The 13,765-nt window shown below is 34.4% G+C and overlaps 1 protein-coding gene across 1 annotated transcript in view; it reads right to left on the bottom strand.

Moving 5' to 3' along the window:
- LOC127846015 (1-phosphatidylinositol 4,5-bisphosphate phosphodiesterase gamma-1-like) overlaps window positions 1-13,225 on the bottom strand; it is a 130,287-nt gene extending 117,062 nt beyond the window's left edge. Inside the window, exons 1-3 of the mRNA XM_052377196.1 lie at window positions 13,215-13,225; window positions 12,426-12,574; window positions 11,213-11,306 (exon numbers count right to left, since the gene is read on the bottom strand). Coding sequence (XP_052233156.1) covers window positions 11,213-11,306; window positions 12,426-12,574; window positions 13,215-13,225 — 254 coding nt within the window. The remainder of the gene's footprint in view (window positions 1-11,212; window positions 11,307-12,425; window positions 12,575-13,214) is intronic.
- Between the last annotated feature and the right edge of the window lie 540 nt (window positions 13,226-13,765).

Raw genomic sequence — 13,765 nt, 5'->3', positions numbered from 1 at the left:
CCATAAACATGTTCAATTCTTGGTAACACCACTGAAATTTGCATTAATGTTACTGCTACAGAGTCATCAATATAAAGACTTCACTTGCATTCATTTTTGGAATTGGGCCAAGGACCTTATCATTGGAAACAATATTGTGTTGGTGAAAAAAAAACTTATTGATATTTGCCTGTTTTTCTGAGAGGCACATTTCTTGTTTGCTTTGGTGGAAAAAGCATTTTGCCATTTACTTTTATTGTATGTTTAACTAACAAAATGTAAGAACAATAAAAGTCAACAATGTAGCCAATGTGATGGTCTACAGAAAAAGATGCCCACTTGTAACTAAAAGAAAATATATTTTCACAAATCTATGCATAATATATGCTTTATTGAAATGAAAAAGATTTATTGAAAAAAGCAAATCTTTAAAATATTTGGTTAGAGGTCTATCCTGTTTTGATCCCCCCTCTATACTTTGTGTATCTCAGCTCATTGTTGTTGTTTTTAAGGTTCTGATTTAATTGATCCATTTGGGAGCCTGTTGCTTGGGTGGAAACAGTACTGGAGTATTTTGTAGCAGGATTGGAAAATGTTTAAGAAGCACTGTTTAAGCCTGTTTCTGTTCTTTTTCAACTTTATTATATGTGATTTCACAAGTCTATCACATCATATAAAAAAAAATTACCACTCATAATATACAAGAACTGAGTTCATGTTTTTAAGGCTTTTTCATCATGTAATAAAATTTATGGTTTGTTACAAAAACATCGTGCATCAACAGTTGGGATTCTATGCATTTTCAAATGATGTCATAAGAAATTAATTAAATGAATTCCCAGCAAAACTGTTGATTTCCTGTTCTAACTACAACAGGATGGACAATTGTCTTGGAAGAAAATTGAATATGTCAATAATTCCTCAAGAGAAGTTGCAAATTCATGACAAACGACCTTTTCCTTCTTTCCATATTGATCTGGGGAACACAATTTCCAAATAAACAATCTCTGTAATTACTGCCCTGAAAATGTCAAGTTTCAGCAACCAGGAAAACACTCACTAATGCAACTGGATTTACAGGCACACAGGGAGTAATTTTACTGCACTCAGAACTCAAACAATAACTTTCAAGTGTTAAATTCAATTCCAATTAAAGACTTAAACTGATATTGATTGAGGCACACATTTGCATCATTTAGAGTTTTATATGAGGCATAAGGCATATTAAACCTTTTACGTGTAATCTAAGTCTGAATTTGAAACTAATATCAGGTCTTAAAATTATCAATTTTTTATGTCAACACAGTTACATGAAATTGCATCAAAATCCATAGGCTTATAGAGACAATTGTTACTCAGAATAAACCCGTGTTTAGTATCTAGTGAACAATATTAAGGCTTGTGAATGGAAAGGTTGCCTAAACAGCATAATATTTCAATATGGAGATTCACTAAGCTGCCATACCAATAAATGCCTACAGACACAGGTTTGACACACTGAGGAAAATGTTTTGCAATAAGTAATTTACCGGTATATATTTTGACCTTTAATGACAAATATGACCTCAGGTTGTTTTTTTTTCACCATTTTGGGAATGTGGCCAGGACCACTTGGATTGGGAAAAATTGTGTAGCTTTGACCCAGATCTGGATGCGAGATGAAATAAATGTTGAAATCTAATTATTTTTTTTAAAGGTCTTCAATAGGGAATTTGTAGGTCCCATTTGAGAAAAATACCGTATTTTACCATGTATAGCGCGCTACCATGTATAACGCGCATGCGATTTTTTAAAGCCAAAATGGAGAAAAAAAAGAATTCAAGACCAAAAACCTGAAAATTTGGCCGAAAATGGCCGCCATTCTTATATTGCGCAATCATTTAATCTGAGTTTTTCGGGCGCTTAATTTTTTGTTTTAAAGTAGGGAGAGTTTAGACAATCAGGAGCATGGGTTGCATAGCACTATATTTTCGACAATTCGAAAGATTATTCTCTCGAGAACACTGATATGTCCTTATTGCCGCGCACTGCGGGTGTTTTTTCAAGACCCCTGCGCGTTAAATTCAAACAACTATTACCTATTCCTCACATTTGAACAGTGTAACATTTTCATTACCTGCCGCTCACAACATCGTATGACATCTTCTTCTGCAGACCCGCAACATCGCAATGTCCAATTTAACGCAAATCGTCCGTGGCTCCCATTTTATTTTTCATCGACTTAAATATTTCCCCATTAAGAGATGCTCCCCATTAAATCCAGTTTGACCTGGTATTTCGCGCCTTTACTGCGTCTGGTTGATAAGTATTTATAGTGAGACAAACAATACACCCGAACGCTCAATTCCATACAGTTGGCGTTATCGGCGTAAAGCCATTTGACAAATATCATTTGTTTGTCTCTATTGAAAGAAAATAAAACGAGTCTATATCTCTATTGTTGGTTTGTTACCTACGTAGTATACTCGCACAGTAGCATATTTATGCAGAGATCGGAAAATCATTGATAAATGTATTCGTCGTTTGAATGCTTAGGGCCGAGTAATTTCGGCAAATCGGAACTCAACTTACGTAAAACACTTGCTCAATTAACCGTTGAACTCCACCTCCGTTCTCTGCAAAAGGTTCGAAGGCGGAGCTTTGCACATGCTATTATTTAATTGGACGATTGCCATTGAGGAACAAACACACGATTGGTTCGGCATGTTGATTGCTAGACAAAGGAAGCCAATTTTGTCGGCGAGAAACTTGTCGCTTTATTTCTTCAGACAGGAAGCGGCTTTCCTTTGATAACGTCAAACTGTCAATTCACATAGAGTGCAAATTTTCGGAATTGTTAACATTAAACTTTGGATTAAATTATCAAAATAAAGCAAAAGGGAAGTTGAGAAATATGATTGAGTTAATTAGCCTCAGTTCAAATAAGACGTTTTGCGTTGTAAATCAACGAGTTTTCATGACAACAAAAACTTTAACAAACAATACCGCGACGCACGGGGATCAATATACCTCGATTTTTTTAAATTAACAATCAATGAAGAACTGTGAAAACACCAACAAAGACATTTTTATCATCTTTTAATTTTTGTCAAAACTGTTACTACCCCGTTCATTCCTAACCTTTCCCGCTATTTGTTGTTTCGACAACGGCCCCTTCAGTCTATAACATTATAGGGTGTAGTTTTCTGCAATAACAAAAATGGCGGCAATTGTGAAGATTTACGATTACGAAATGGATTTTTTTGCAATTTAGCAACCAGCTAATAGCGTTGTGTCAATGTATTACGCGCACCGAATTTTTATTCCGAAATTTGAAGGCAAAAAACTGCGCGCTATGCATGGTAAAATACGGTATGTACCTTTTCCCATTGGGAATGCGGCCCCACATTCAAATGAAAAAAAAAACAACACTGGACCATGGACCTTGAAGGTTGTAATATTAAGTGCACAACACAACATCTCATTTACAGGTAATCAATAAATTTTAAAATCTTCAAATTCAAATCCAAATGAAAAAGTTGATTGGAGGGATCAATGAATTACCCCAGTCTATTGGTACATGTGTAAGGGGTCCATGATTGGTCCCAGTCTATTGAGGGACTATGATCAGCCCAAGTTTATTTGTAAGGAAACACTAATCAGCTCAAATATATTTGAAAATGAAAAATTATCAGCCCCAGTCTGTTTGGATGACTGTTTTAACTGTTATTATAAATGTCTTTTGAAAACAGTTCTTTATTACCATAAGTTATGTAGTGAAAGCCAAAGCAAAAGGTCTAACAATATCAATAAATGCAAATGAATATATGCAGATGTCAAATTTCAGACTTCTTCATATTCTTGTACTTTGTTGTTGATTTTTTAAAGATAAAGTATCAACGATCTCTGAGCAAAACACAATTTGTCCCATCAGGAAGTAATTTAAACTTCTAGCATGTTTGCATGTGTACTTTGATATGCAGCAAGTTTACTTTGACATTACATGATAAAGGGTTTATGACCCAAAATCTGTTTAATCAAAATGCATTCCTTATATATGCCTGTCAGGTAAAGCACTGGGTTTAGTGAGATTTCATGATGGGATCATATTCCAAATACTTGATCTAACTGGCATCTATCATGCATCCATCTAGTATTTATCTTGTCAGAAATCTTGCAGTTTAAGAAAATTATTTAATTTGTTGCAAATACATGTATCAGAGAGGAAGCTCAAAATGAGAAATGCAATCCAACTCCAATATAAAAATAATGCCATGAAATCATGAAGGATATAATATTGTATTGCTAATGTTAACTCTTGAAGGTAGTTGAAAGCGTAGGTTATATTTCAATTTGCTTATCATTCCGTACCATGTTTAACTTGCACCACATTCTTAAGGACCAAATTGGAGGGACAAGTTTTCTAAACAAAAAAACAAGCAGAAAGGATTGCAAATTAACCAACATTTTACTATTGTGCAATCTTGTGTTAACTTAACTGAAACACTGATCAGTGGCACTGAATGGTTTATTTTAATTTCATATTCAACATATCAAGTGCTTTTATGCTCATGGCACAATATCTTTTACATTTTTTTTACATAGATCTTTTGTGAAAGTGAGTGGTTCTGTAAAGACTCGTTTGTGTGCATATGTCAATGAAAAGTTTCATCATTATCTAGTGATTTAATTGCTATGTCTTAAGAATTAAAACATTAAAATCCTTCATAATTGTATTTACTGTCCAAAATACAATTTATAATACAGCAATAGCTGATATGGGTTTTATAAACCTGAGATTACAGTTAAAAAGAAATGCATGTGCTTTACACTCCAGCTTTAAAGTAATACTTTGGTTGCACAGCTGAAATCATGCTATCACAAATGTGTAGAATGTTCAATAATTGTAAAAACAAATAAAAAAAATTGTGCAGTCTGAACAGGCTAATCTTGGACAACACTTTCTGAATTTTGCTTAGAAGAGACATCCTTTCATAAAAAAATAACATTAAAGCCGAAAGGATGTTAAATATCAGACAAAGCGAATTCCTATGTGAAACTCGGGATACGTGAATGTCTTCACATTTTACAGCTTTACAATCACAACATTGCATTCAAAATTTAACAAAAAGACTCCCACCTTTAACCCTTTCCCACTTAGAAGCAAAGAGAAAATGGCTATGTGCAAACAGCATAAATCAAGAACAGCCTGCGAGTAACCCGCAGTCTGTTCAGGTTTTATGCTTATGGCTGCTCATCAGTACCTAAGGTTTAGAGATGAAGCCTTTAAAACTTGAATCTAGTAAACTTTCAATTCAACTTTCTAAGGGACTACAAATGCGTCAAAATACGTACATGTATCTAAGTGTGAAAGGGTTAATATCTTAATTTCATCTGAATAATATTTATTCTTCCTGTTTCATGCCTATGTCAGGTTTGTGTTCTAGTTCATGTTGCCATTTTTCAGTTTTAACCACAATTAACTTTATATCATTTGTAATACAAGAACACCGCGTTGCGGGTGCAGACTGCTCATCTATTTTTCTTTTTAAAGGTGAAAGGACCTATCTCAATTTCAATCACAAAGGAGGGAGGGGTGGAGTGGAGAGGGGTGTATTTGTGGGGTGTGGTCATTTATTACATTATCTTCCAAAAATGAAAAAAAAATGCTAAAAAAAAAAAATTTTTTTTGGGGGGGGGGGGGCATTGTGGGGGGGGGGGGATTCTTGATGGTATTTCAAAAATAAAATAATAAATTTTTTTTTTTTTTTTTTATCGTTTCCAAAATAAATAAATAAAAAAATGGTGGGGGGTTGGGGCAGGGTATAGTGTTCGGGTGTGGTGGTCATTTATTAGATGATCTTTAAAAAAAAAAAAATTGTGGGGGGGGATTCGGGGTGGGGGGGCATGGGGGATGGTTTGGGTGGAGTCTATTGTGGTATGTCAGGTAAGAGTTGTTTTGTCAAAGTATCAATCAAATCTAACCATAAATAAGGAAGTTATAGGGCAATTTTAGCAAAATTTAATAATTTAACCTTGAGAGGCAAGGTCATTCAAAGGTCAAGGTAAAATTCCTTGCCAGGTACAGAACCCTCATGATAGCATGAAAGTATTTGAAGTTTGAAAGCAATAGCCTTGATACTTTAGAAGTGAAGTGGATCTAAACACAAAATTTAACCATATATTCAAAGTTACTAAGTCAAAAAAGGGCCATTATTCCGTAAAAATGACAACCAGAGTTACGCAACTTGTCCTTTAGTGTCCCCTTATGATAGTTTGTGAGTGTTCCAAGTATGAAAGCAATATCTATGATACTTTAGGTGTAAAGTGGACCAAAACACAAAACTTAACCAAATTTTCAATTTTCTAAGTATAAAGGGCCCATAATTCCATCAAAATGCCAGTCAGAGTTACATAACTTTGCCTGCACATTTCCCTTATAATAGTCAGTAAGTGTTGCAAGTATGAAAGCAATAGCTTTGATACTTAAGGAACAGTGGACCTAAACACAAAACTTAACCAAATTTTTAATTTTCTAAGTATAAAAAGGGCACATAATTCTGTCAAAATGCCAGTCAGAGTAACATAACTTTGCCTGCAGTCCCCTTATGATAGTTAGTAAGTGTTGCAAGTATGAAGGCAAGAATAAAATGGACCTAAACACAAAACTTAACCAAAATTTTCAATTTTCTATGTATAAAAAGGGCACATAATTCTGTCAAAACGCATGCCAGAGTTATCTAACTTTGCCTGCCCAGTCCCCTCATGATAGTAAGTCAGTGTACCAAGTTTGAATGCAATAGCATTGATACTTTCTGAGAAAAGTGGACCTAAACGCAAAACTTAACCAGACGCCGATGCAAACGCAGACGCCGACGCTGAGGCCAAGGTAATGACAATATCTCATAATTTACAAAAAAAAAATAGATGAGCTTATAATAAAATGCCAATATTAACAACAAAATAAATCTTCCAAGATGGTGTACTCTACTTATACAAAACTGTAAATTGTATTCACTCGCCTTCATAAGAGATTTGTAAGGAAGTTGAATATTGCAATTGTGAACCGTGTAGACTAAAAGCCCAATAACCTATCCTGCATAGTGTACATCATTCTGCAAATACTTCCCTAGAGTATGATCAAAATAGATGAATATCTTAATACATGTAGATCCTGTTAAGGGTACTTTATTTACAATTTCCATGAAACTAACATTTCCTTAACTGAATTTGTTGTTAAAAATGTTAATGAACAGCGCTCTGGGAAAACGGGGCTTAATGCATCTGCGTAAATTGTAGTTCCTGGTAAATGTCGGGCGAATCACAGACAGCACTCTCAGCTTTTATGGAAAAAAAAAAAGGAAGTCTTTTCTAAACCAAAATCCAGTGTAGGCACAAAATGTCATCCCCGATTAGCATGTGTGGACAACAGGCTTATCAGCTTTCAATTAAATCCATTCCGATATGTAGTATTTGTTCACTTCACCCACTAATAACAATATTTTATGAAGGACGACCCAGCTTGTTTTTCCGCAATATAAAGTTGGTACCGTTTAACGGCACCATTCCAAATTAGACCATTTTTCCAAATTTAAAAATAAACAAGGGACAAAATTGTCACAAAACCAGGTTTTCATTGTGAAAAAAAATCTGATAAAGGGAGACAACTCAAACTGAACTTTTTAAATGAACAAACAAAATTAACCCCCTTTGTAAGTTTGTTTAAAAATAAATCTATTTTTAGTCGTGGCGACCTTGACATTGGAGATATTGACGTGATTATTTCGCGCGACACACCGTCCCATGATGGTGAACAAATGTGCCAAATGATTTTAAAATCTCATAATGAATGACATAGTTATAGCCCAGACAAGCTCATTTATGGCTATTTTTTACATTTGAACTCAAAGTGTGACCTTGACCTTGGAGATATTGACGTAATTTTTTTGCGCGACACACCGTCTAATGATGGTTAACAAATGTGCCAAATGATTTTAAAATGTCACAATGAATGACAAAGTTATGGCCCGGACAAGCTTGTTCCGCCCGCCCGCCAGCCAGCCCGCCCGCATTCGCCAATCTAATAACCAGTTTTTTCCTTCGGAAAACCTGGTTAAAAATTCCCAATTCACAAAAAATCCCAATTCGCAGAAAAAAATCGGGGGAAGAGTTGCATATGCACATGTTAATCCCTTTTGTCGAAACATGGCAGTCTACATAATAGGTCAGTATACCTGCTAAGCTTGTTTTCACTACACCCAACACTTAACCCAGTTCTGTCCTGATTTTCTGTTTTCTCGGTACTGTATGTATCCATTACAATTACTGCTTCAATAATGAATCATCTCACAGACCTTAACGATAAAGATACAGCATGTATGATTTGAAATTAATTTTGAGGAAACATTTTTTCAAAATCAATTGTGATATAATTTAGTTAAAAAGAACCGCACATTTCTTTATGGAAATTAAAAGATTTCAATTGTCTCTACGCTACATAGTTTTTATACAAAAATCAATACACCCACGCTTTCCATGCGGTAATGTGAAGTAGTATGTTACCAATTTCGTTGTAAAATGAACAAACATCCAAACAAATAACCAGTATTAATTATCACTTGCGCACTTATAAAATTCTGACTTAAAATTGGGGATCAAATATTGTCCAGTGAATAGGTGCCAAATATTGATAATAGCAACGTTTCATTGACGGTTGAGTTATACCACAGAACATGAGGCTCAGAGTCACGATTTAGACAGTTGATACTTTGAAGTACAGCTGCAGTTAAAACAGGGCTATAGATAACTTTTGGGGTATATTGGGTAATCAACCCCCTCTTTTTGACAATAGGGTTTTTGTAAATTCAATAGTTTGAGCAAAAAATTTCACCCCCTACTTTTGAGCTTAATTGGGTTTTTCATCCCCGGTTTTTCAACTCAATTGGGTAATTTAGGAAATGACATATATAATATTATAAAAATCTACTAAGTTTACTATATTATTTATACAAATCGAATTACAAAGGTACCTGTACATAAAAACAAACAATTACTGAATTTCCGATCAAAGTTTATTTTTTTTTGCATAAAATAAGACCGAGTTCGTAAAAAAAACTGCACAATTGATGAAGTTATAATGACTTTTCAAAGCGATGCACCTCGTTCGGGTCACTTTGAGTTGAATATCTTGAAAATTAAAGTAGAAACTGGACGGGTCTACGAGTAATTACAAAAATACCCCAAAGATTGATAACCGCTGAAAAGACTGCCTTCATTTCTTCATAGGACGGCATATAAACCAGGGATCATATTTTCTCACAATATCAATCGGTCTGTATAAATGGGGAAAAAGTATCCGAAAATTTATATCCGAAATCATGAAAAATTAGGTTAAAATATATACCATTGATTTTTGCAATTCATGAAGTTGGTATAATAAATGTACAAGTAAAATTCCCTAGGGCATTTTTTAACGGAACATACGAGTTTTCTCAACTGGTTTTATCATTTGCTATTTCATTGTTGTTTCGTGTGCTGTTTTATCAGACTTTTTTCATTGCTGTTAATATTATTAATCTGTGTTAGTCTATACCCATGTTTTAAATCGTTGTCTACTCGATAATAGCGTACAAACATGCACTGAACCAAACAAATGTCTGTGCGTCGGTTGGCTACTGACAATAACAAAACCAAATAATTAAGACATAATTTGTGTATGTCATAGTTTGTTGTCAAATAACCCATGGCCGATAGTTAAGATGCCTAGGGATTAAATCACGAGTGCCATGCACCAGTGATTTGAAACCACGCAGTTAATTTTTTCCGGTCGTGGGTTATTCAACAACAAACTATCAAGTATACAAATTATTTTGATTCTAACATGGTTTTTACTAAAGATTTATACAATGTATATTATTTTTCTTGTGTACTATTTTATGTGAAGTTCTGCCCATAAAAATAATTTTTGGCTGTTCTGTCGATCAAATCCGCGACTTTCATTCATAATTTTATTACCGGATTATTACGCAGGTTGAAAATGCATTGTCATGTTTTGTGAAGTTACAGCGCGTGCTTTCAGTGTCCGCCCATAATTATTGCAGAATGACCCATAGACGATTTTCTTCTTTGTTTATAGGAAAGTTTTCACGTGCCGTGTTAGAACAGTTTTTTACTTCTATCTCGGATATTATTAAATTTATAACAGTTTACAGTGTTAACAATACATTACAATCGCAACATATTGATTTGTATCACATGCACGTCCATTCACATCGAATACCGATTATTATTAAACCAGTGCCAGCAGTCACCTTAGCAGACAAACAGAAAACCGCCATAACAATGATAACTATCAATAGACACACAATGACCCCGATAATCGATCGATATGTACATCACAGACCTCCCTTATTAATTTCGGACAAGTCTATAATCCGCTGTTTACAAGTTTTTTATTCTAGGTCTGACGTGCATTAAACCGGTCCTGACCGGTTTAGAGACTGCAGCGAATGGTTAATCACACCTAATCGAGGTATGAATGTCATTAGGGTGTGTTAGCATGTGCACTGTGTAATCGATTTCATGTCATGTGAATTTTAGCGAGCAGAATCGGACCGACTGTTTGGGATTTTCAATCGGTATTTAAAGACCCAAATCGGTCTTTCATGACCCCAATCGGTCTAGGACCGACAAAACCAAAAAAATATGATCCCTGATATAAACTATCCAGTAAATTTTTGTAAGGAAAATAACCAGTCTAAAAAATACGCCCGGTGTTCGTAAGAATTGCATTTCATGAGGCAAGTTTTTTTAACGAGAATTACGTTATTAATTTTTTATTTGCGTTTTTGTACGCTTTATTTTTAATTTTATTACGTTCTTGGTTATTTTAATTGCATAATAACGCAATTACGCTTGTTATCTATAGCCCTGGTTAAACAAATGTTTAGTTTAATAAACTCATTGTTTAAAGTTTGAAAATCAACAGAATTTTACAGGAAATTTGATGTAAATACGCAACTTTTTATTCGCACATGTTTTACAAAGTTTTCAGAAGAATGAACAAATATCCCAACATGGATGATAATTTTCCCAATTCGACCGTTACCTGACGGTACAATTTTTCAAGTGCTGACGAAAAGCGCTGTGACTACCAAAAACCTGACCGATAAAGTGACTCCAAAAAAACCCTCTCAACCCTTGACTTTCAAACTCTATTTGCAAGACTATAACTAACAAAGCAAACGAAAGCAACCTTTCCACCACTAGGGTATGTGAAGCCACTCTAGCTCCTTCTATCAACAGCTCCAGTCCCTTGCACCAGTTTGCACACTCATCCATGGAGTCGGCTGAAACAAATATAACAAGGGTGCAAATACACAAATTACCAAATAGCCAGTTAATTTTTTCCTCCAATAGTAAGTTTTAAAGGTCAAAAAGAATCACCGCCAAAATGGATTAATTCACAATGAACTTGAAACAACGTTAAAGTCATTATTATTCATGGGAAAATTTTCGAGTCGCGTTCTGAGAAAACTGGGCATAATGCATGTGTGTAAAGTGTCGTCCCAAATTAGGCATGTGCAGTACAGGCTAATCAGGGACGACACTTTACGCCTAAATTGGCTTTTGGCTAAGAGACTTCATTTTAATGAAAAATGCCATAAAAGCAGAAAGTGTCGTCCCTGATTAGCCTGTGCAGACTGCACAGGTTATCTGGGACGAAACTTTACGCACATGCATTATGCCCCAGTCCTCTCACAACACGACTCATTTGATCAACCCTTTACCACTTAGATACGGATTTTTAAGGCATTTGTAGTCCAATAAAAAGTCACGTTTAATTAAAGACTTTTCTTACCGTATTCAATTAAAAGGTTTCATTTCCATCCATAATATACTGACGAGCAGCATACAGCATAAAACCTGAACAGACTGCAAGTTACTCACAGGCTGTTCTGGTTTAATGCTGTTTGCAAATAGCCATTTTCACTTTTGCTTCTCAGTGGTAACGGCTTAAGATCAGAAATCCAAAGATTTACATTACATACTCAAAATATACATTGAGAAACACTCTTGATAAAAACAGCCCATAAAATTGGGAATTTAGGGAAAAAGGTTCTGGGTCAATTAGAGAAAAGAAATTTATTTTTAAGCATACATATTTACAACAATTGCATTCACTTTATTTGCTGTGTATGTTTTTATTATAACATAAACTACACTTATCATCGTTTATGTGCCCATAATATAGCATCTTTTTGTTTACTACGCAAATTTTGGTTTTGGCTTCCAAACACATGTTAGTGTTTTTACTGGTCAGCCAATATAAGGCCAAAAGACCATCATTAGTGTAAAGTATTTATTTAAATTTGCGGAATGGCACTAAATACTTATCCCAACATTTCAAAACAAATATGTAAATTGTATTGCTTACAATAATTTCTACTGTACTTGTATTTACATACCAACAACTGACAGTGTACGCAATTTAAAGTCGTTGCCATGGTAAATTACGAAACACTTTTTGTCATCATGTCGTCTTGCTTCATCTGACCACTTGTCAAAATCCTTGACTTCTTCACTCTTCGTACTTCTTTTATGTCCCGGAAAATGACTGAAGATGATAACATTAACTATTTGTATACGTCATGCTAGGTTGGCCCTAATCTGCGTTACGTAATTTGCTTTACTTTATATTAGTGTACCTGTCCCTGGCTGCATGTGTGTTTGACTAAAAATAATAATAAAAAACATAATTATTTTCATAAATATATTGGTATCAATCAAATGTATTAGCAGAGCGCCAGATAAGGACCGTACACTGCAGCCGTAAATACAGCCTTTTCATGAAGTTTTACGCATTTATTTTTATAAACGGAAATACAATTATGATCTAAATATCCCTTTTTACGCATTACGAAAAAAAATCTGGCTATACAAATAATCCCGCGTGATTTGTTGGTCTCTAACCCTATACTGCGCTTTTCGTTAATTAAATTACCGAAAAGTTTGCGAACTGGGTTCTAGGTTATTATTGTCATTCTTGTCTCGTGATTTCCGGTTTAACTCGTGTACACCCATTATTAATAAACACAATATGTTCTGCGTGCATAGGGAAGGCCGGCTTAACTCGAAAGGGTTCCAAAACAAGAGGGCCTTGAAAGTCCCCAACGTCGCTCTCGCCTCGAGATCAAAAAGAACTGACTTGTTTTCAAAAACAATGTTGACTAAATTATTTCTTTTTCTTTCCAAACTCTTCATCCATTTTATACTTAAGCCCATAATGCAAACACTCCAAACCAATTTCATATAGAAATACAGTCAATGAACCAGGGTTTTTTTTTGCCCGCCGATTTTAAGACGAAACTTCGGCTACTGTCCTTCCAATCCCAAAAAGTATACATTTTTCCCAAAATGTGGCAAAAAATTCCCAATTTCAAAAAAAAAAAAAAAAAAAAAAAAAAAAAAATTTTTTTTTTTTTTTTTTTTTTTTTTTAGAAAGATGTCTAATGTATTTTATCTCAATTTTAATTAAATTACATCTAACAAAGTATTATATGATTTTGTTCTTTTAATTTGAATGATTATAAAGGGTTTATATCAATTTAGTATTTCCCTAATCAGTGGACTTTTCGTGTGTGGAAAAAAATGCTAATTAATTATTTTCCCAATTTCATGAAAATGCCGATAAAATTCCCAATTCCAAACCATGGGCTATCTTCCCAAAAAGTGGAAAAAAAAAACCTGTAAACTTTCAAAAGTTAATCATAGTTAAAGGGATCTTTTCACGGTTTGGTAATTGACA

The sequence above is a fragment of the Dreissena polymorpha genome, chromosome 9 (genome assembly GCF_020536995.1).
Source record: "Dreissena polymorpha isolate Duluth1 chromosome 9, UMN_Dpol_1.0, whole genome shotgun sequence".
NCBI lineage: Eukaryota > Metazoa > Mollusca > Bivalvia > Myida > Dreissenidae > Dreissena > Dreissena polymorpha.
The sequence above is the reverse complement of the archived record's forward strand: the minus strand, read 5'-3'. Positions and strand labels throughout refer to the sequence as shown.